General features: G+C 41.4%; 1 protein-coding gene across 6 annotated transcripts in view; it reads left to right on the top strand.

Moving 5' to 3' along the window:
* Positions 1 to 22,294, top strand: part of LOC128699797 (serine-rich adhesin for platelets) — a 350,518-nt gene that overhangs the window by 322,697 nt on the left and 5,527 nt on the right. For 4 of the 6 annotated variants that reach the window (XM_070102414.1, XM_070102413.1, XM_070102416.1 and 1 more), the window contains 8 exons: positions 7,523 to 7,553; positions 9,414 to 9,554; positions 11,636 to 11,746; positions 13,670 to 13,717; positions 15,576 to 15,697; positions 18,561 to 18,693; positions 19,872 to 20,110; positions 21,766 to 21,951. In XM_070102414.1, coding sequence (XP_069958515.1) covers positions 7,523 to 7,553; positions 9,414 to 9,554; positions 11,636 to 11,746; positions 13,670 to 13,717; positions 15,576 to 15,697; positions 18,561 to 18,693; positions 19,872 to 20,110; positions 21,766 to 21,951 — 1,011 coding nt within the window. The remainder of the gene's footprint in view (positions 1 to 7,522; positions 7,554 to 9,413; positions 9,555 to 11,635; positions 11,747 to 13,669; positions 13,718 to 15,575; positions 15,698 to 18,560; positions 18,694 to 19,871; positions 20,111 to 21,765; positions 21,952 to 22,294) is intronic. The other 2 variants (XM_070102415.1, XM_070102412.1) reach the window with 1 other exon arrangement.

Genomic DNA, 22,294 nt, shown 5'->3' with positions numbered 1-22,294 from the left:
ATGTACAAGGTATACAGACCATAGCTGACATCAGTGACATACTGCTTTATAGAAAGCCCCTTGTTATGCTGAGCATTTAGGTCAAATTTTGTCCCAGGATGCGACCCACACCAGTCCACTAACACCCAGGTACCCATTTTACTAATGGGTGAACATAGCGGGTGTCTTATGGAAACACGTCCTAATGTTTTCCAGCCGTACCGGAGGATCGATCCCCGGACCTCAGTGTGTACCCTAGTGCTCGAGCTACGGAATACCAAGCCGAGTGTGTAGGTTTGAATCCTGCTGTGCACTGAGAGATAGTGTTTGTATGTACATGTATTGTATGTTATCGTGAATATTTTGGGCAAGTTTGTTTAGTTATAGGTACAACCCCCCCCCCCCTCCCTTCTTACGACGCCCCTGAGGGTGACTCAAAAAAAAGGCAGCCAGTGTGATTTTTTTCCACTTGTGTGTCCACTCTTCTGGTATGTGTTACACTGTATTGAAAATGTTAGATGACCAGGGCATATTGATTGTAGACAGGCCTAGTTGTGTACTAGTGTTATTACCGTCATTACCACCACCATCAATCACAACCACTACTACCATCAATCACAACCACCACCACCAGTCACCACCATCAACCACCATTATTTACAATATTAGAGTGCTGATGGAGAGTCAGAAATACAGTATAATACGATCTTTTATTGACAACGTTTCGCCCACACAGTGTACTCTATCAAGTCATAAACAGGTCTCTGTTTAGGACTTGAAAGTCCACTGTGTGGGCGAAACGTTGTCAATAAACTATTGCATTATACTGTATTTGTGTCTCACTCTACATGTGTCGGTATTTTGTACTGTGTGTGTGTGGGGGGGGGGTTGTGTGTGTGTGTTTGTGTGTGTTTGTGTTTGTGTGTGTGTACTCGCTTAATTGTGGTTGCAGGGGTCGAGACTCAGCTCCTGGCCCCGCTTCTTCATTGAGTGCTACTAGGTCCTCCCTCTCTCCCTGCTGTGTGAGTGTGTACTCACCTAGTTGAGGTTGCAGGGGTCGAGTCCAAGCTCCTGGCCCCGCCTCTTCACTGGTCGCTACTAGGTCTCACTCCCTGAACCATGAGCTTTATCGTACCTCTGCTTAAAGCTATGTATGGATCCTGCCTCCACTACATCGCTTCCCAAACTATTCCACTTCCTGACTACTCTGTGGCTGAAGAAATACTTCCTAACATCCCTTTGATTCATCTGTGTCTTCAGCTTCCAACTGTGTCCCCGTGTTGCTGTGTCCAGTCTCTGGAACATCCTGTCTTTGTCCACCTTGTCAATTCCTCTCAGTATTTTGTAAGTCGTTATTATGTCCCCCTATCTCTCCTGTCCTCCAGTGTCGTCAGGTTGATTTCCCTTAACCTCTCCTCGTAGGACATACCTCTTAGCTCTGGGACTAGGCTTGTTGCAAACCTTTGCACTTTCTCTAGTTTCTTTACATGCTTGGCTAGGTGTGGGTTCCAAACTGGTGCCGCATACTCCAATACGAGCCTAACGTACACGGTGTACAGGGTCCTGAACGATTCCTTATTAAGATGTCGGAATGCTGTTCTGAGGTTTGCTAGGCGCCCATATGCTGCAGCAGTTATTTGGTTGATGTGCGCTTCAGGAGATGTGCCTGGTGTTATACTCACCCCAAGATCTTTTTCCTTGAGTGAGGTTTGTAGTCTTTGGCCCCCTAGATTGTACTCCGTCTGCGGTCTTCTTTGCCCTTCCCCAATCTTCATGACTTTGCACTTGGTGGGATTGAACTCCAGGAGCCAATTGCTGGACCAGGTCTGCAGCCTGTCCAGATCCCTTTGTAGTTCTGCCTGTGTGTGTGTGTGTGTGTGTGTGTACTCACCTATTTGTACTCGCCTATTTGTGGTTGCAGGGGTCGAGTCCTAGCTCCTGGCCCCGCCTCTTCACCGGTTGCTACTAGGCCCCCTCTCTCCCCGCTCCATGAGCTTTATCAAACCTCGTCTTAAAACTGTGTATGGTTCCTGCCTCCACTACGTCATTTTCTAGGCTATTCCACTGCCTTACAACTCTATGACTGAAGAAATACTTCCTACTATCTCTCTGACTCTGTGTCTTCAACTTCCAACTGTGGCCTCCTGTTTCTGTGTCCCCTCCCTGGAACATCCTGTCTTTGTCCACCTTGTCTATTCCACGCAGTATTTTATATGTCGTTATCATGTCTCCCCTGACCCTCCTGTCCTCCAGTGTCGTCAGGCCGATTTCCCTTAATCTTTCTTCATAGGACATTCCCCTTAGCTCTGGAACTAACCTTGTCGCAAACCTTTGTACTTTCTCTAGTTTCTTGACGTGCTTTATGAAGTGCTGGTTCCAAACAGGTGCTGCATACTCCAGTATGGGCCTGACATACACGGTGTACAGTGTCTTGAATGATTCCTTACTAAGGTATCGGAATGCTGTTCTCAGGTTTGCCAGGCGCCCATATGCTGCAGCAGTTATCTGATTGATGTGTGCTTCCGGAGACATGCTCGGTGTTATACTCACCCCAAGATCTTTCTCCTTGAGTGAGGTTTGCAGTCTTTGGCCACCTAGCCTATACTCTGTCTGTGGTCTTCTGTGCCCTTCCCCTATCTTCATGACTTTGCATTTGGCAGGATTAAATTCGAGAAGCCATTTGCTGGACCAGGTGTCCAGTCTGTCCAGGTCTCTTTGAAGTCCTGCCTGGTCCTCATCAGATTTAATTCTCCTCATTAACTTCACATCATCTGCAAACAGGGACACTTCTGAGTCTAACCCTTCCGTCATGTCGTTCACATATACCAAAAATAGCACTGGTCCTAGGACCGACCCCTGTGGGACCCCGCTCGTCACAGGTGCCCACTGTGATACATCATTACGTACCATGACTCGTTGTTGCCTCCCTGTCAGGTATTCTCTGATCCATTGCAGTGCCCTTCCTGTTATATGCGCCTGATGCTCTAGCTTCTGCACTAATCTCTTGTGAGGAACTGTGTCAAAGGCCTTCTTGCAGTCCAAGAAGATGCAATCAACCCACCCCTCTCTCTCGTGTCTTACTTCTGTTATTTTATCATAAAACTCCAGAAGGTTTGTGACACAGGATTTGCCTTCCGTGAATCCATGCTGGTTGGCATTTATACTCCTGTCTGTCTCAACTATTGGACCACTACGACAAGGTCCTAAATGCACTAGAAGACAAAAAGAATGCAGATGTAATATATACAGACTTTGCAAAAGCCTTCGACAAGTGTGACCATGGCGTAATAGCGCACAAAATGCGTGCTAAAGGAATAACAGGAAAAGTCGGTCGATGGATCTATAATTTCCTCACTAACAGAACACAGAGAGTAGTCGTCAACAGAGTAAAGTCCGAGGCAGCTACGGTGAAAAGCTCTGTTCCACAAGGCACAGTACTCGCTCCCATCTTGTTCCTCATCCTTATATCCGACATAGACAAGGATGTCAGCCACAGCACCGTGTCTTCCTTTGCAGATGACACCCGAATCTGCATGACAGTGTCTTCCATTGCAGACACTGCAAAGCTCCAGGCAGACATCAACCAAATCTTTCAGTGGGCTGCAGAAAACAATATGAAGTTCAACGATGAGAAATTTCAATTACTCAGATATGGTAAACATGAGGAAATTAAATCTTCATCAGAGTACAAAACAAATTCTGGCCACAAAATAGAGCGAAACACCAACGTCAAAGACCTGGGAGTGATCATGTCGGAGGATCTCACCTTCAAGGACCATAACATTGTATCAATCGCATCTGCTAGAAAAATGACAGGATGGATAATGAGAACCTTCAAAACTAGGGAGGCCAAGCCCATGATGACACTCTTCAGGTCACTTGTTCTATCTAGGCTGGAATATTGCTGCACACTAACAGCACCTTTCAAGGCAGGTGAAATTGCCGACCTAGAAAATGTACAGAGAACTTTCACGGCGCGCATAACGGAGATAAAACACCTCAATTATTGGGAGCGCTTGAGGTTCCTAAACCTGTATTCCCTGGAACGCAGGAGGGAGAGATACATGATTATATACACCTGGAAAATCCTAGAGGGACTAGTACCGAACTTGCACACGAAAATCACCCACTACGAAAGCAAAAGACTTGGCTGACGATGCACCATCCCCCCAATGAAAAGCAGGGGTGTCACTAGCACGTTAAGAGACCATACAATAAGTGTCAGGGGCCCGAGACTGTTCAACTGCCTCCCAGCACACATAAGGGGGATTACCAACAGACCCCTGGCAGTCTTCAAGCTGGCACTGGACAAGCACCTAAAGTCAGTTCCGGATCAGCCGGGCTGTGGCTCGTATGTTGGTTTGCGTGCAGCCAGCAGCAACAGCCTGGTTGATCAGGCTCTGATCCACCAGGAGGCCTGGTCTCAGACCGGGCCGCGGGGGCGTTGACCCCCGGAACTCTCTCCAGGTAACTCCAGGTATACTCTTGTTCAGTTCCAGGTGCTCCACCACTCTCCTCCTGATAATCTTCTCCATAATTTTGCATACTATACACGTCAATGACACAGGTCTATAGTTTAGTGCCTCTTTTCTGTCTCCTTTTTTAAAAATGGGAACTACATTTGCCGTCTTCCATACCTCAGGTAGTTGTGTGTGTGTGTGTGTGTGTGTGTGTGTGTGTGTGTGTGTGTGTGTGTGTGTGTATGTATGTATGTGTGTGTGTACTCGCTTAATTGTGGTTGCAGGGGTCGAGACTCAGCTCCTGGCCCCGCTTCTTCATTGAGTGCTACTAGGTCCTCCCTCTCTCCTTGCTGTGTGTGTGTGTGTGTGTGTGTGTGTGTGTGTGTGTGTGTGTACTCACCTATTTGTACTCACCTATTTGTGGTTGCAGGGGTCGAGTCACAGCTCCTGGCCCCGCCTCTTCGCTGATTGCTACTAGGTCCTCTCTCTCCCTGCCCCATGAGCTCTATCATACCTCGCCTTAAAACTATGTATGGTTCCTGCCTCCACCACATCACTTTCTAGGCTATTCCATGGCCTGACTACTCTATGACTGAAGAAATACTTCCTAACATCCCTTTGATTCATCTGAGTCTTCAACTTCCAATTGTGACCTCTTGTGTCTGTGTCCCATCTCTGGAACATCCCGTCTTTGTCCACCTCGTCTATTCCGCGCAGTATTTTATATGTCGTTATCATGTCTCCCCTGACCCTCCTGGCCTCCAGTGTCGTCAGGCCGATTTCCCTCAACCTTTCTTCATAGGACAATCCCCGTAGCTCTGGGACTAGTCTTGTTGCAAACCTTTGCACTTTCTCTAATTTCTTGACGTGCTTGACTAGGTGTGGATTCCAAACTGGTGCTGCATACTCCAGTATGGGCCTGACGTAGATGGTGTACAGAGTCTTAAACGAATCCTTACTGAGGTATCGGAACGCTATCCGTAGGTTTGCCAGGCGCCCGTATGCTGCAGCAGTTATCTGATTGATGTGCGCCTCAGGAGATATGCTCGGTGTTATACTCACCCCCAGATCTTTTTCCTTTAGTGAGGTTTGCAGTCTTTGGCCATCTAAACTATATTGTGTCTGCGGTCTTCTTTGCCCTTCCCCAATCTTCATGACTTTGCATTTGGCAGGGTTAAATTCTAGGAGCCAGTTGCTGGACCAGGCTTGTAGCCTGTCCAGATCTCTTTGTAGTCCTGCCTGATCCTCGTCCGATTCGATTCTTCTCATTAACTTCACATCGTCTGCAAACAAGGACACTTCTGAGTCTATCCCTTCCGTTATGTCGTTCACGTATACCAAGAACAGCACAGGTCCTAGGACTGACCCCTGTGGAACCCCGCTTGTCACAGGCGCCCACTCTGACACCTCGTCGCGTACCATGACTCGTTGTTTCCTCCCTGTCAGATATTCTCTGATCCATTGCAGTGCCTTTCCTGTTATGTGTGCCTGGTCCTCTAGCTTTTGCAGTAACCTCTTGTGAGGAACTGTGTCGAAAGCCTTCTTGCAGTCCAAAAATACGCAGTCGATCCACCCCTCTCTCTCTTGTCTTACTTCTGTCACCTTGTCATAAAACTCTAGTAGGTTTGTGACACAGGATTTTCCTTCCCTGAAACCGTGCTGGTTGTCAATTATACACTTGTTTCTTTCCAGGTGCCCCACCACTCTCCTCCTGATGATCTTCTCCATGACCTTGCATACTATACACGTTAGAGATACAGGTCTGTAGTTTAGTGCCTCATGTCTGTCTCCCTTTTTAAAAATTGGGACTACATTTGCCATTTTCCATACCTCAGGGAGTTGCCCAGTTTCAAATGATGTGTTGAAGATCTTTGTTAATGGCTCACACAATATCTCTGCTCCCTCTTTAAGGACCCATGGAGAGATGTTGTCTGGTCCCACCGCCTTTGAGGTGTCAAGTTCGCATAGCAGCTTCTTCACCTCCTCCTTGGTTATATGTACCTCATCCAGCACTTGCTGGTGTGCCCCCCTGTTCTGATTTCTTGGAGTCCTACTGGTTTCCACTGTAAATACCTCTTTAAATCTTGTGTTGAGCTCCTGACATACCTCTCGGTCGTTTCTTGTGAATTCCCCATCACCCTTCCTCAGTCTGATTACCTGGTCCTTGACTGTTGTTTTCCTCCTGATGTGGCTGTACAACAGCTTCGGGTCAGTCTTTACTTTTGATGCTATGTCATTTTCATATTGTCTCTGAGCCTCCCTTCTTATCTGTGCATATTCGTTTCTGGCTCTTCGGCTGATTTCTTTATTTTCCTGAGTTCTCTGTCTTCTGTACCTTTTCCATTCTCTATTACACCTAGTTTTTGCCTCCCTACACCTTTGGGTGAACCAAGGACTCGTTCTGTTCTTCCCATTATTTCTGTTTCCCTTGGGAACAAACCTCTCCTCTGCCTCCTTGCATTTTGTTGCTACATAGTCCATCATTTCTTGTACTGGTTTTCCTGTCAGTTCCCTCTCCCACTGAATGTCTTGAAGGAAGTTCCTCATGCCTGAGTAGTTCCCCCTTTTGTAGTTTGGTTTTTCCCAGCCTATTCCTGCTACTCTCTCCACTTGGAGCTCAACTATGTAGTCGAAGCACAGAACCACATGATCACTAGCTCCCAGGGGCCTTTCATACATGATACCCTCGATGTCCGAACTACTCATGGTGAATACAAGGTCCAACCTTGCTGGTTCATCCTCTCCTCTCTCTCTGGTAGTGTCTCTAACATGTTGATGCATGTGTGTGTGTGTATATATATATATATATATATTATATATATATATATATATATATATATATATATATATATATATATATATATATATATATATATATATATATATATATATATATATATATTTATTTGTAAGTTTTGTTAATATCAAGAGAGCGTCAGAAGCCAGTAGCAGTATGGTCGAGATTTATATGTATATTTTATCTGAGTTCCGCCTCAGTAATATAATATGCCTTCAAGGACAAATATTATTATTTTACATGTGTTTTAATGGATTATTTTTTAATATTTTTTTTTTTTTTTCAGTAATGAGAATCTCTCGGCCCAAGAGATTGAGGTAATGTGTCACCTGTTTGTTGGTGGTGTGGAGAGGCAGTGTGTGTGTGTACACTCACCTACTTGATTGTGTGTGTATGTGTAAACTCACCTGTTTTGTGTGTGTGTGTGTGTAAACACCTATTTGGTGTGTGTGTGTGTGTACACTCACCTATTTGATCGTGTGTGTAAAGTCACCTGTTTGGTGTGTGTTTGTGTGTGTGTGTGTGTAAACACCTATTTGGTGTGTGTGTGTACACTCGCCTATTTGATTGTGTGTATGTGTGTGTACACTCACCTATTTGATTGTGTGTGTACACCTATTTGAAGTGTGTATGGGGGTGTGTACACTCGCCTATTTGAATGTGTGTGTGTACACTCACCTGTTTGATGTGTGTACACTCACCTGTTTGATGTGTGTACACTCACCTGTTTGATGTGTGTACACTCACCTATGTTACACTCACCTGTGTTATACTCATCCCAAGATCTTTCTTCTTGAGCGAGGTTTGCAGTCTGGCCACCTAGCCTATACTCCCTGTGCGGTCTTCTGTGCCCTTCTGTGCCCTTCCTCGATCTTCATGACTTTGCATTTGGTGGGGTTAAATTCGAGAAGCCAGTTGCTGGACCAGGTGTCCAAGTCTCTTTGAAGTCCTACCTTATCCTCATCTGATTTAATTCTCCTCATTAACTTCATATCATCTTCGAACAGGGACACTTCTGAGTCTAGCCCTTCCATCATGTCATTCACATATACCAAAAAATAGCACTGGTCCTATGACCGACCCCTGTGGGACCCCGCTCGTCACAGGTGCCCACTGTGATACCTCATCACGTACCATGACTCGTTGTTGCCTCTCTGTCAGGTATTCTCTGATCCATTGCAGTGCCCTTCCTGTTATACGCGCCTGATCCTCTAGCTTCTGCACCAGTCTCCTGTGAGGAACTGTGTGTGTACTCACCTAATTGTACTCGCCTAATTGTGGTTACAGGGGTCGAGACTCGGCTCCTGGCCCCGCCTCTTCACTGATCGCTACTAGGTCCTCTCTCTCTCTCTGCTTCCAGAGCTTTGTCATACCTCGTCTTAAAGCTATGTATGGTTCCTGCCTCCACTACATCACTTGTTAGGCTATTCCACTTCCTGACGACTCCATGACTGAAGAAATACTTCCTAACATCCCTCTGACTCGTCTGAATCTTCAGCTTCCAATTGTGACCCCTTGTTTCTGTGTCTCCTCTCTGGAACAACCTGTCTCTGTCTACCTTATCTATTCCACGCAGTATTTTGTATGTCGTTTTCATGTCTCCCCTGACCTGTCTGTCCTCCAATGTCGTCAATCCGATTTCCCTCAGCCTTTCTTCGTAGGACATACCCCTGAGCTCCGGAACTAGCCTTGTAGCAAACCTTTGCACTTTCTCTAATTTCTTGACGTGTTTGACCAGGTGTGGGTTCCAAACTGGTGCTGCATACTCCAGTATGGGCCTGATGTACACAGTGTACAGTGTTTTGAACGATTCTTTACTAAGGTATCGGAGCGCTATTCTCAGGTTTGCCAGGCGCCCATATGCTGCAGCCGTTATCTGGTTGATGTGTGCCTCCGGAGACATGCTCGGTGTTATGGTCACCCCCAAGATCTTTCTCCTTGAGCGAGGTTTGCAGTCCTTGGCCACCTAGTCTATACTCTGTCTGCGGTCTTCTTTGCCCTTCTCCAGTCTTCATGACTTTGCATTTGGAAGTGTGTGTGTGTGTGTGTACTCCCTACTTCAGGTGTGTGTGTGTATTTACCTACTTGTATGTGTGTGTGTATGTGTAGCATCAGCGGTGTAGTGAGACAAGCTGTGTCTGGAACTTTGGCACTAACTGTGACGTTCTCCTTGACAGAGCAAGTTTACTCAGCTGTCTTTGGCGTTCAAGACTGACAGACTAACACTGCGGCAGAGACTGGACGTGCAGCAGCGTCTGAGAGACACGGCAGAGACCAACTTCAGTACAGAGGTCAACCACCTCATAAGCTCCATTCTGGTACCTACAATTCTCAACCTTATGTTCTCCATATTTCTTTTAACACAGTTTTGAAGTATGTAGAGAAAGATCGCAGTCAGCAGGATTCGAAACCACGTGCGATGTTTCTCTGTATGTACTTTCACTTTTTTCTGTGTTGTGCATTGTTATAGTGTTAAAAAAAGATATAAAATACAGACAAGTCCAGGATTAAGACACGTATACAACAGTTGGGTATCTTTATTGATGAAAAGTTTCGCCTACACAGTAGGCTTTTTCAGTCAAATACGGACCATGGGGCTGAACTCTTCTCCAAGCTGAGGGACTGACCACCTCAAATACTTTTTCTCCAAGGTTGATAGACTGATTACATCTTTATTTCACTGCTACACCTGCTGCCTCTGTATATGACTGAAGAAGTCTACTGTGTAGGTGAAACCTGTTGTACATGTGTCCTAATCATCAATGTCATAAAGTATATAGTTTATAATTTATTAGACACCCAAGCATTCTGTTCTGAATGACATTAAAAAATTATGAAATAACTTAGTCTGGCAACTGCAATGTTTCGCCCGTCTTGGTTTATTGGACCAGTTGATAAATAAGACCCTGCCAGCAGCAGCCGGAACCTTCTTCAAATAGAGACGAACCTAACACTGCAGACAAAAGTGTTAGTTAAATATATCTATTATACAGCTCATACCCATGGTGTGGGTGGTAGTCTGAAGATTACAGAGGTACAAGATGGGTACAAGGACTGTACCTCAACATTACAGAGGCACATAATGGGTCCAGGGACTGTACCTCAACATTACAGAGGCACATAATGGGTCCAGGGACTGTACCTCAACATTACAGAGGCACATAATGGGTCCAGGGACTGTACCTCAACATTACAGAGGCACATAATGGGTCCAGGGACTGTACCTCAACATTACAGAGGCACATAATGGCTCCAAGGACTGGTCTGTGAAATTTTGATAGCTGAACAAGTTAGTGGTGACGAGGTGTTTACATGTTTGTATCTTGGTGTTGCAAGTATTTAATTCTTCAGCCTGTCACTGATCACCCTCATCATGCAGCTAATATATTTTATGTATATTAAATTTACACTTAAAAAGAGTAAGTTTGGGTAGAATTATTCTATATAAAATTTATATTATCTGTTGATTAGTTAACGAATATTGCTTAGAGGTGTTTATAAATCACATATTCATGATTCACATCATGTATGTGTATATATTTTAAGTGTATATATCTATCATAGTATGAGATAAGCGAGGGATCCACCTCTACTGCAGGTGCAGGGGTCTCAGCCTAGGTCTGACCTAGGCTGAGACCCATATTCATTGCGCGGCTCGCGAGCCGCCAATAACAAGATATGCAGGCTAATATTACCGTGTCTAATTTTTCTCATTTACTGTATTTCACTAGCAGCTCAGTACTACTAAATTTAGTTGAGTTATGCTAACTGGCTCTCTCAATCAGTGTGTTTAACCGAAGTGGCTCTCTTGCAAAAATTAGTGAATAACCTAGGAGGATTAGATAGGCCTACCAGGAAAATGTTGGGATTTCTCCTTTAGGCTGTATCAGTATTTACTTCCACTATCTTATCTTTGCAAATGCACATATACAGCAGACATGCAAAATTAACCCCCACTATGGAGAGGGGCCTTATGACACTTTTCAGTCCATCCTGGAGCATTCTCAAGCCTTGCAGAGATGCAGGAATGGCCAAAATGTCGTCACAAGATTCCTAAGTGCGGGTTTGTGTCAGTTGTTCAAGCCACAGTATTGTGGTTGTTTTCATTCACCTAGCAGTAAGTAGATACCTGGGTGTTAGTCGACTGGTGTGGGACACATCCTGTGGACAAAATTAACCTATGTTAGGGATAAGATAAGATAAAAGGGAAATGCTCTGCATAACCAGGGACTTTGTCATTAATGTTAGCTGTATAAGTTGTATCATGTACTTGTAGAAATAGAGTATTATTATTATTACTATTGTATTATTATTATTACGTATTATGCATAATCTAACCTTAAGGCAGTGTGCCTCCTTGTTGAATACATATTTTGAGAGTACGCATTTGTGTTGGCAGGCACTGCAATCGGAATGCATGGACAGTGACATAATTGATGCAGTGATGCAGGTGAGGAGACATCTGGACATCCTGGCCACTTCCTCCAACAGACTCGTCTCTGCTTCAGAGGTCAGTGCAAGTGGATTTTTTTTTGTTTCAACCTTCAACTTGGGTGCCTTGATGATGCTCATGGAGTAGAGCTTTCAGAGAATTAGAACAACTTTCAGAGAATTAGAACAACTTTCAGAGAATTAGAACAACTTTCAGAGAATTAGAACAACTTTCAGAGAATTAGAGCTTTCAAAGAGAAATTGTAAAAAATTAGATCCTCCATATTATGATCCTCTTAATTATGTATCTACAGTCTCAGGCGACTGTATAACCCATACGCTTTTAGCACTTCCTGTTGAAAGTTTTTTTTAACCTACCTTTGATGGGTTTCAAGAGTTTTCCTACTGCCATAGCCTTGTCCTGGATCAGGCTTGTCTGGTCACTCAGGCTGTGACTGCTGGTGGCCCACTGGTGCATATAGCCATCACAACCTGGTTGATCTAGCAGTAAATGCTTCACATTCCTTTGCAGTATTACATATAGTTCACTTTTGTTGCACCATTTCACTCAGCATTGATTCAACTTAAGGTTGTACCAAATGCTGGTCACTGTTTTGATCATCTGCCCATATATATATTACAAATAATCCTCATATATGCCCTTCATTTAGTGAGATTATTGGCTGTCTCCCACTGAGGCAGGGTGACCTAATAAGAAAAACTAAAGTTTCTCTTTTTTTTAAATTTAGCCTGGTCTCAGACCGGGCCGCGGGGGCGTTGACCCCCGGAACTCTCTCCAGGTAAACTCCAGGTATACAGGAGGAGGAGTTACTAGCCCCTTTCTCCCGGCATTTTAGTCACCTCTTACAATACACATGGCTTACAGTGGAAGAATTCTGTTCCATTTCCCGATGGGGATTAATAAATATGTTAAAATATATTAATAGATACATATATGGAAGAAATCACAACAAAACATGTGACTGCAGGCATGTATGAGTGTGTGAAATAGGAGTGAGTGGAGACAAATGATTTTTGGGTATTGACGAGCTGCCAGAGTGTGAGCAGGGTAATATTTTGTGACTGGATTCAAGGAAACCACTTAGCCAGACTTGAGTCCTGGAGGTGGGATGTACAGTGCCTACACTTTAAAAGGGGTTTGGGATATTTGCAGTTTGGAGGGACTTTTTTTGGGTTATCCCAGGTTCTCTACACATATGCTGCTATGTATGATAATCTGTGTAACTGTATTTGTGTATACCTGAATAAACTTACTTGCCTCTGGCAAGACAGTAATAGTGTGAATAATGGTGAAAGTGTTTATTTTTCGGGTCACCCTGCCTCAGTGGGAGACAGCCAGCATGTTAAAAAAAAAATTACACAGAATACCTTAATAAACATACGAACAGATACATTAACTTGTGTTGAAAGATATACGAACAGATTTACCATAAACATTTCTTATACACTTCCCAGTGCTTGCTGTGTCTTACTTGTATAAAATCTTCAGTCTTAAAACAAACATTTAACCTCACTTCCTCAATTTTGAATTAAAATAAACATTTCTGAATGAAAATGCACATATTTTGTTTTTATCTGAGGGCTTTTTTTAAGTTGTATAACTCCAATGATAAAGATGTAGATCTTAAGAGTTTCTCAAACACCTGGAATGTAAATAAATTGCATTTCCTTCCATTAAGAGCTTTGATGGTGATAGTCTCTTGATCGAAAGAATTAAAGGTAATCTCTCTTGGATCAAGGCAGACTAGCTGTCATTTTCCAGGCAGTGTATGACCCTAATGGGTTTAGCTCATAAATGGCAATGAATCAACATCAAAATTGTTTAGAGTCTCATTCAAGGTATGGGTATAGTAATGACCCTTGAGGGTGCAGTGCTTAGTTTTAATTATAATAATAATCAAGGTATGGGCTGGAGAAGCCTCAGGCATAGTTGTGTAGAGAAGGTAAGCAGCCTAAAACACCCGTGTTTTCCCCCTCACAGATATACTACAACACACATGGCATCGGAGATAACCACCTCCCATATCAGGTGATCTATCTCTAGGAGTTATGGGGATATCTGAAAACCCAGTAATGATTTTAGTGGCATATTATAACAAGCACAGTAATGACTATAGTGACATAGCAAGCACAGTAATGACTAGTGACATAGCAAGCACAGTAATGACTATAGTGACATAGCAAGCACAGTAATGACTATAGTGACATAGCAAGCACAGTAATGACTAGTGACATAGCAAGCACAGTAATGACTATAGTGGCATAGCAAGCACAGTAATGACTATAGTGACATAGCAAGCACAGTAATGACTATAGTGACATAGCAAGCACAGTAATGACTAGTGACATAGCAAGCACAGTAATGACTATAGTGACATAGCAAGCACAGTAATGACTAGTGACATAGCAAGCACAGTAATGACTATAGTGACATAGCAAGCACAGTAATGACTAGTGACATAGCAAGCACAGTAATGACTATAGTGACATAGCAAGCACAGTAATGACTATAGTGGCATAGCAAGCACAGTAATGACTATAGTGACATAGCAAGCACAGTAATGACTAGTGACATAGCAAGCACAGTAATGACTATAGTGGCATAGCAAGCACAGTAATGACTATAGTGACATAGCAAGCACAGTAATGACTATAGTGGCATAGCAAGCACAGTAATGACTAGTGACATAGCAAGCACAGTAATGACTATAGTGGCATAGCAAGCACAGTAATGACTATAGTGACATATTATAGCAAGCACAGTAATGATTATAGTAAAATATTATAGTATTACTTTATTTGGTATTTTATAAATGTACATTAACTACAAGCTGTGCAATAAGTCACAGTTCCCTGGATGCAACAATTCACATAATCCACAAATTTGAAACTGAAACCTTGTACTTCGGTCCTTCCTGGATGATTGTTAATTTAGGCTGGTGTTTCATAATTCAGGAGAGATGAGTAGATTCACCTCTGTAGCATTTTTGTGCCTTTGTAACATACTTGGATACTAAGACTTAGTGGAACACTTAGCTGCACATCTTTATATACAGTGGACCCCCGGTTAACGATATTTTTTCACTCCATAAGTATGTTCATGTGCCAGTACTGACCGAATTTATTCCCATAAGGAATATTGTGAAGTAGATTAGTCCATTTCAGACCCCCAAACATACACGTACAAACGCACTTACATAAATACACTTACATAATTGGTCGCATTCGGAGGTAATCGTTATGCAGGGGTCCACTGTACTTTGTTCTTTGTTGTTACTATGTACGTATATTAAAATGCGTAACAGCGAAGTAAGTTGTTTGTGTAGATCAGTGGTATTATATACAAGCAAGGGGCTCTCAACTTAGAATGGTTCAACTTGTGATATTTCAACTTTACAGTGGTGTAAAAGCTATTACCTTGGAGATGAAACTTCAGATAATTACCCAACACGAAGGCGGCAAATCTGTAACTTGCATATGTACATTTTTTTTTACTTTTCAGTACAGTACTAGTATTTAGTTACAGTAATTATTTGTTTATTTATTTATTCAGTGACAGTAGTTATTTTTTGACTTTTTATTTATCGTATATTCGTATTTAGCATACATTCTTATTCAGGGAAACTGGTTAGCCAGACTTGAGTCCTAGAAATGGGAAGTACAATACCTGCACTTTAAAGGATGGGTTTAGGATATTGGCAGTTTGGATTTCTACTCTTACTGTTGCATCTTCCTCTCTAATCCCTTTAACCATACATTCTCCCTCCCTTTAATTCTGTCCTTACTTTCACTTTCCTGATTCTCCCCTCTCTCCCACTTGTCTCCCCTCTTTCCTGTTTTGGTGCATGGGATAGTATACATTACACTGTGTGTGTGTGGGGTTGCAGGTGTGGGGAGCAGTGCAACAGGAGTGGAGAGTGTCTCGGGCGCTGGAAGTGTTGTTGTTACACGTGGAGAACGTCAAGCGTATGTACGAGAGGGATCACCAAGAACTGGAAGAATTGCGAAGGTTAGTCATACATGTTACTTCATATGATAACTGATTAGTAAGACACATGTGCAACAGTTGGGTATCTTTATTGTTGAAATGTTTTGCTTACTTGGTAGGCTTCTTCAGTCAAAGGTGGCAGATGTGGTAGCAAAGTAAAGATGATATAATCAGTCCGTCACCCTTGGAAAAAATACTACTTGAGGTGGTCATTCCCTCAGCCAGGAGGAAAGTTCAGCTCTGTAGTCTGGAGCAATGGACTGATTACATCTTTATATCGCAACTACATCTGTTGACACACTATATGACTGAAGAAGTCTACTGTGTAGGTGAGAAACATTTCGAAAATGAAGATACCCAGCTGTTGCACATGTCTTATTCATCAACTTGTCTGTTTTTGTATATAATTTTCAACGTGTACAATAATTATGGTCACCTAAATTTGTTTAACTGTACTTGTGTTTTTTTTTTTTTTTTTTTTTTTTTTTTTTTTTTTTTTTTTTTTTTCAACAAGTCGGTCGTCTCCCACCGAGGCAGGGTGACCCAAAAAAGAAAGAAAATCCCCAAAAAGAAAATACTTTCATCATCATTCAACACTTTCACCACACTCGCACATTATCACTGTTTTTGCAGAGGTGCTCAGAATACAACAGTTTAGAAGCATATACGTATAAAGATACACAACATATCCCTCCAAACTGCCAATATCCCAAACCCCTCCTTTAAAGTGCAGGCATTGTACTTCCCATTTCCAGGACTCGAGTCCGACTATATGAAAATAACCGGTTTCCCTGAATCCCTTCACTAAATATTACCCTGCTCACACTCCAACAGATCGTCAGGTCCCAAGTACCATTCGTCTCCATTCACTCCTATCTAACACGCTCACGCACGCTTGCTGGAAGTCCAAGCCCCTTGCCCACAAAACCTCTTTTACCCCCTCTCTCCAACCCTTTCGAGGACGACCCCTACCCCGCCTTCCTTCCCCTATAGATTTATATGCTTTCCATGTCATTCTACTTTGATCCATTCTCTCTAAATGACCAAACCACCTCAACAACCCCTCTTCTGCCCTCTGACTAATACTTTTATTAACTCCACACCTTTTCCTAATTTCCACATTCCGAATTTTCTGCATAATATTTACACCACACATTGCCCTTAAACAGGACATCTCCACTGCCTCCAACTGTCTCCTCGCTGCTGCATTTACCACCCAAGCTTCACACCCATATAAGAGTGTTGGTACTACTATACTTTCATACATTCCCTTCTTTGCCTCCATAGATAACGTTTTTTGACTCCACATATACCTCAACGCACCACTCACCTTTTTTCCCTCATCAATTCTATGATTAACCTCATCCTTCATAAATCCATCCGCCGACACGTCAACTCCCAAGTATCTGAAAACATTCACTTCTTCCATACTCCTCCATACCTGTACTTAAATCACTTTACTAAGACTCTTGTATGTTTTGATACATCAGTTGCAATCTACTTTTTCTGGTTTAGTATACAGCATATGCTGTGTGTATAATTACAGTAGTGTCCCAGTATCCGGGGGGATACATTCCATGACCTGCTGTGGGTACCTGAAACAGCATAGTAAAAATCCTATATATATCATTTTTCATTTACATACATACCTATGATAAAGTTTAATTGATAAATTACATACCAAGAATTAGCACTTTTCACTGATGGGAAGCACTTAACGATTTCTCTTAAACTTTGAAGAACTGTCACCATCACTGTTTTTGCACTTTGGGGGCCATTATTAAACAGAGTTAAGGGTTATTATCGGGCCATGGTAAACCGTGGATAAGTGAAACCATGGACACCGAATCCATGGATACGGTGGGTTCTACTGTACTTGTTTATTGTGTGCATGCACCTGCATACATTAGTATATTCTTTTGTGGAAATTATAATAATAGAGAAGAACAATAAAAAAAGGCACAATACCATGACTGGAACAATACACAAATAACCCGCATGTAAAAGAGAGAAGCTTGCGACGACGTTTTGGTCCGACTTGGACCGAAAGTGCAGTGTGACTTTGTAAATAGTCCAAGTCGGACCGAAACGTCGTCGTAAGCTTCTCTCTTTTATGTGCGGGTTATTTGTGTATAATAGAGAAGAAATTTGACAAGCACTAATGCCACTTATGTGAAGTTGTGAAATGCCTAGGCTTATACAAGTAACTGTAGAAATTGTAACTGGAAACTTGTAATGAGTTCGGTGGACTGTGGTAAGCACCAGTGGTTCCACAGCCACCAATGTTAACTTTGATACCAAGTAACATTTGTTCAAAGTTCTCTTGATGAATGATAAATGGTTTAGTTTCAGACATTACTGTATTACACTAGTTATTTGGGATTTTTTATAATTATTCATATCATTCGAAAAAAAATCATTTATGGAAAATTATAACTGAATGATACTTAATCTAAATAGAACATAATGAAGATGAATTAACCACATGTGCACTACCTTTGTATCTTTATTTTGAAGACATTTCACCAAGCAGTGTTTTTTTTCTGTACAATACTAAGATTTTATTATACAGTACGGAAGACAGTGGAAGATGTAACCAGTCCACTTCTGTATTGAGGTGGAAAAATCCACTGGTTGGGGAAGTGTCATCAAGATAGATACACAGGCTTTGCACATGTCTACTTCATATAGTTGTTATTTTTTTTTTTTTACCACTGGCTGTCTCCCACTGAAGCAGGGTGACCCAAAAAAGAAACATTTTCACCATCGTTCACTCTGTCACTGCCTTGCCAGGGGCATGTAGATACTGAAATTCAAATGCCCCTCCATTAATGTAATGATAAAGTATAATGAAGTTATGTTTGGTATTAAATTTTTGTTTCAGAATACTTAACGAGTACCAGATTGAGCTACCGACATCACAAGGGGCCAGTGGTGGAAACAACCAGTCAGCAGTAGACTCTCCAGCAGCAACCAGACGTCTGCGCGCTCTCAGCCTCGCAGGGTACTCCAATAAGGCAAGGCACTACCATCAATATTAAACACATTTTTGTGTTTTGAAGACAAATGACAAAGCTGACAAGTTGTGAAAAAGAGGAACCTTGAAATATTTTGCCTGTGGAAGAGGCTTCATTAAGTAAGGAAACCTGTTTCATGGTGAAATGTCTCAATAAAGTTCCTCTCTACTGGTGTCCTTTTTCACCCATGCTTTTATGTTTTGTTTAACCCTTAAACAGTCCAAACAAATCAACGTTCAAATTTATAGCTACAAAAGTAGATCTACTTTTTTTAACATATTTTCAAATGTAACAAAAAAAAATGTAGATAAAAGTTTTTTTTACACGTTTTCAAATGTAAAACAAAAAAGATGATCTACATTTTCTTACTTTCAGATGTTGAAAAAACGTATATATACGTTTGGACCATTTAAGGGTTAAAGTAAAGCATACAAGTAGTAGGACTTCTTCAGGTCATTCTTGCCTGTTAAAAGCTCTTAAGTAATGTTGATGCTGGTGAGGGGCTTTTTGATGCAAAGAATGACTCTTAGCCTTCCTTTCTTGAGAGAGGGTGGTTTTCAATTGCTCATAAGTAGGAATAATGACTGTTTAGATTCAGAAATTAATGAAAAATTATGAAAGTTACACCAAAAGTCACTAGAGTAAAAATGTCCTAGAAAGTGCCAATTTATATATTAGGAACACATCTAAATCCCTCTTATTTCAATGACCAGTTAAATGGCAGAATGGGGGGCACATCAATAGGGCCATAATGTTTTGTGATTCAAATGTCCCTGGTGGATTTTTATTATAAAGATTTGCAGATTATAATGGTCTCTTATGTGGATCTCTAACCTATATTTGGCCCCCCAGTGTAGTCTTGGCCACCAAGATGGTTGAGGCTTCTCACTGGTGTGTCTCAAGGATATATGCTGGTACTTGTTCCATCTCTGCTTGTAATCCAGTGGTAATTAATATAGCAAATTGTTTTTTATGATTTTTCTGCAGATGCCAGACAGGAGAATATTTTCATTTGCACCTTCCTCTCCTTCCTAACCAAACATGTTACACTAGTACATAGCTGATTAGGTTTTCTTTTTACTGTCTTAAATTACCATGCATCAGACTGCTTATATTGTGTGAAAATATCATCTACATCTAGTGCATGGTATTTATTTATGTTACTTGTTCCCTAACAGACACAGGATAGTCGACGCATCAGTTTCACTAATAGTTCAATCAAGACACCAGCCACAGCATTTATGGGCAGCAGAGCATCAAGAAGACGAGCTTCCCTCATGCCAGACTTGAAGCCCTTTCAAGAACTTGCTGCTGTTGCAGCAGCAGCAGCAGCAGCTGCTGCTGCTGCCTCTAGTTCTTCCAGTTCTTCACCTACTTCTAAAGACAAAACAGAAGAAAGTGAAAAGCCTTCTAATGGGTTAGTTATGCAGTATTTTAGGGCTAAGCCTAACTTGTAAAACAAAGCCACATTTTTTCCATTTTCATAATTGGGACAGGAAAATTAGATGAATTGCTCACCACTGCGCTAGCTAGCATCTTTTAATCTCCTATTACGTATTTGGAATTAAGCACAGCTTTATAACCTCAGGAATTGAGGTTGATGGTAGGGTCTTACAACATTATTATTATTACAGTACACATTCTGTATTCTGAAATTAGTAAATATCTTTTTGTAAATCCTAGAAAAATAAAATTTGCTCCTATTTCTTTGTACATTACCAGTTCTTTGTACTTTACAAATTTTGCCATCAAAGTTACACTTTAAAAGGAGTGATAAATCCCAGAGTAAATATACAATTATCTATCCTTTCAAAGAGTAAAAGTTTGATAATTTACACATTTTAGGTAAATGGAGCATGTCAGTAAATGCCTCAGACTACTCTGAAAAATTTAAATATGCAATAATGATATAATTTTTAATGGACATGATTTTTTTTTGTGCAAGAAAGGTATAAAATACCGACAATATGAAAGTTAAGACACATGTGCAACATCTGGATATCTTTATTGTAGTAGACATTTCGCCATCCAGTGGCTTTATCAATACAGATTCTAGGACATAATAGGAAGACAGTAGAACTATATACAAAAGATGAGGTAATCAGTCCCTCGGCCTTGGAGTTAGTGTCCACAGCATCGTGGTGGAGGAGAATCCAGATTCTCCTCCACCACGATGCTGTGAACACTAACTCCAAGGCCGAGGGACTGATTACCTCATCTTTTGTATATAGTTCTACTGTCTTCCTATTATGTCCTAGAATCTGTATTGATAAAGCCACTGGATGGCGAAACGTCTACAATAAAGATATCCAGATGTTGCACATGTGTCTTAACTTTCATGATTTTTTTTAAAATTGTGGTCTTTCTAAAGGAAAATTCATGGCCATTTTTCCCAGTGTTTTACTTAAAGAAACTCACAGCTTGTCTTGAGAATTGCTAATTAGTCCCTCGAGTGGATAATATTTTCATATTGTATTATCAGTAAAGAATTTGTTTCAGCAATTACTTCCCTTCAGGGAAGGGGGTGCCTTGATGCTGGTGAACTCATGATCCAAGGAATTGGAGCTACACTCCCATTCTCCAGGATCTTTATGAACCCTGTGGGTTAAGTGATTCCCCATAAATATATAATAGAGTAATAATCAGCTACAATATATCTTGCATCAAAATTTGTATTAAATTAGATTTTTTATTGAAGTATATGCAAATGCTCCTGACTTTACAATGGTTCGACTTAGGACATTTCAACTTTATGATGGTGCGATAGCACCATTATAATATCACCATTGTGCAGTGCTGTACATTTATTGGTAGGATAAACTTATATTCATTTATTTACTTTTCAATACTGGTATTTAATTACAGTAATTATTTGTTTACTTATTTAGTGATAGTTATTTGTTTACTTACATATTCATGTTTGACTTACAATGTTTTCAGTTTACGACGGGTTTGTCGGAACCTAACCCCATTTTAAGTCGAAGAGCACCGTATAATGTCTGTGTATAATGCAGCTTCAGAATGTTAGTCTGGTGTTGAGAACCACATGCTTTATTCTAATTTCACATTCAGGGTTTGGGCCAACAGTATCACTGAGGAAGGCAGCGAGAGCGGTGAGGAAGGTAACGAGACGTCACAATCCACCAATAAAAATTCAACCTCAAACTCGTCCATAGCTAACACATTAGCTCAGCTGCATCCAGAGCTTTATGCTGCTGCTGCTGCAGCTGCATCACTCCCACAGGACTGTAATCGAAGGTATGAACTGCAGTGTACCCTTACACTTAATACAAATTAATACAATAGAATGCATGTACATGTAAACTATTCTGAAGAATTTATTGAATCAAGTTTGAAACTAACTCAAGTCTAGAACTTTTCCTCTTGATGTAATAATATTTATTTTACTTTTTGCTCTATATTCATAATTAAGATGTTAATAGTGGATGTGGTGTGATTTTAAGCAATGTTGAAATCTTTTAAATATTTGCAAAAATCATATGTTTATAGTTTAGGGTTTTTTTGGCTGAAAGTTTTTGTTTCTTTCAATACTGGAGGAGTTTGGGATATTTACTGCTTAGGAGGAACATCTGAATTGTCA

This window comes from Cherax quadricarinatus, chromosome 81 (assembly GCF_038502225.1).
Source record: "Cherax quadricarinatus isolate ZL_2023a chromosome 81, ASM3850222v1, whole genome shotgun sequence".
Classification (NCBI taxonomy): Eukaryota; Metazoa; Arthropoda; class Malacostraca; order Decapoda; family Parastacidae; genus Cherax; species Cherax quadricarinatus.
This window is presented reverse-complemented; position numbering and strand designations above follow the sequence as displayed.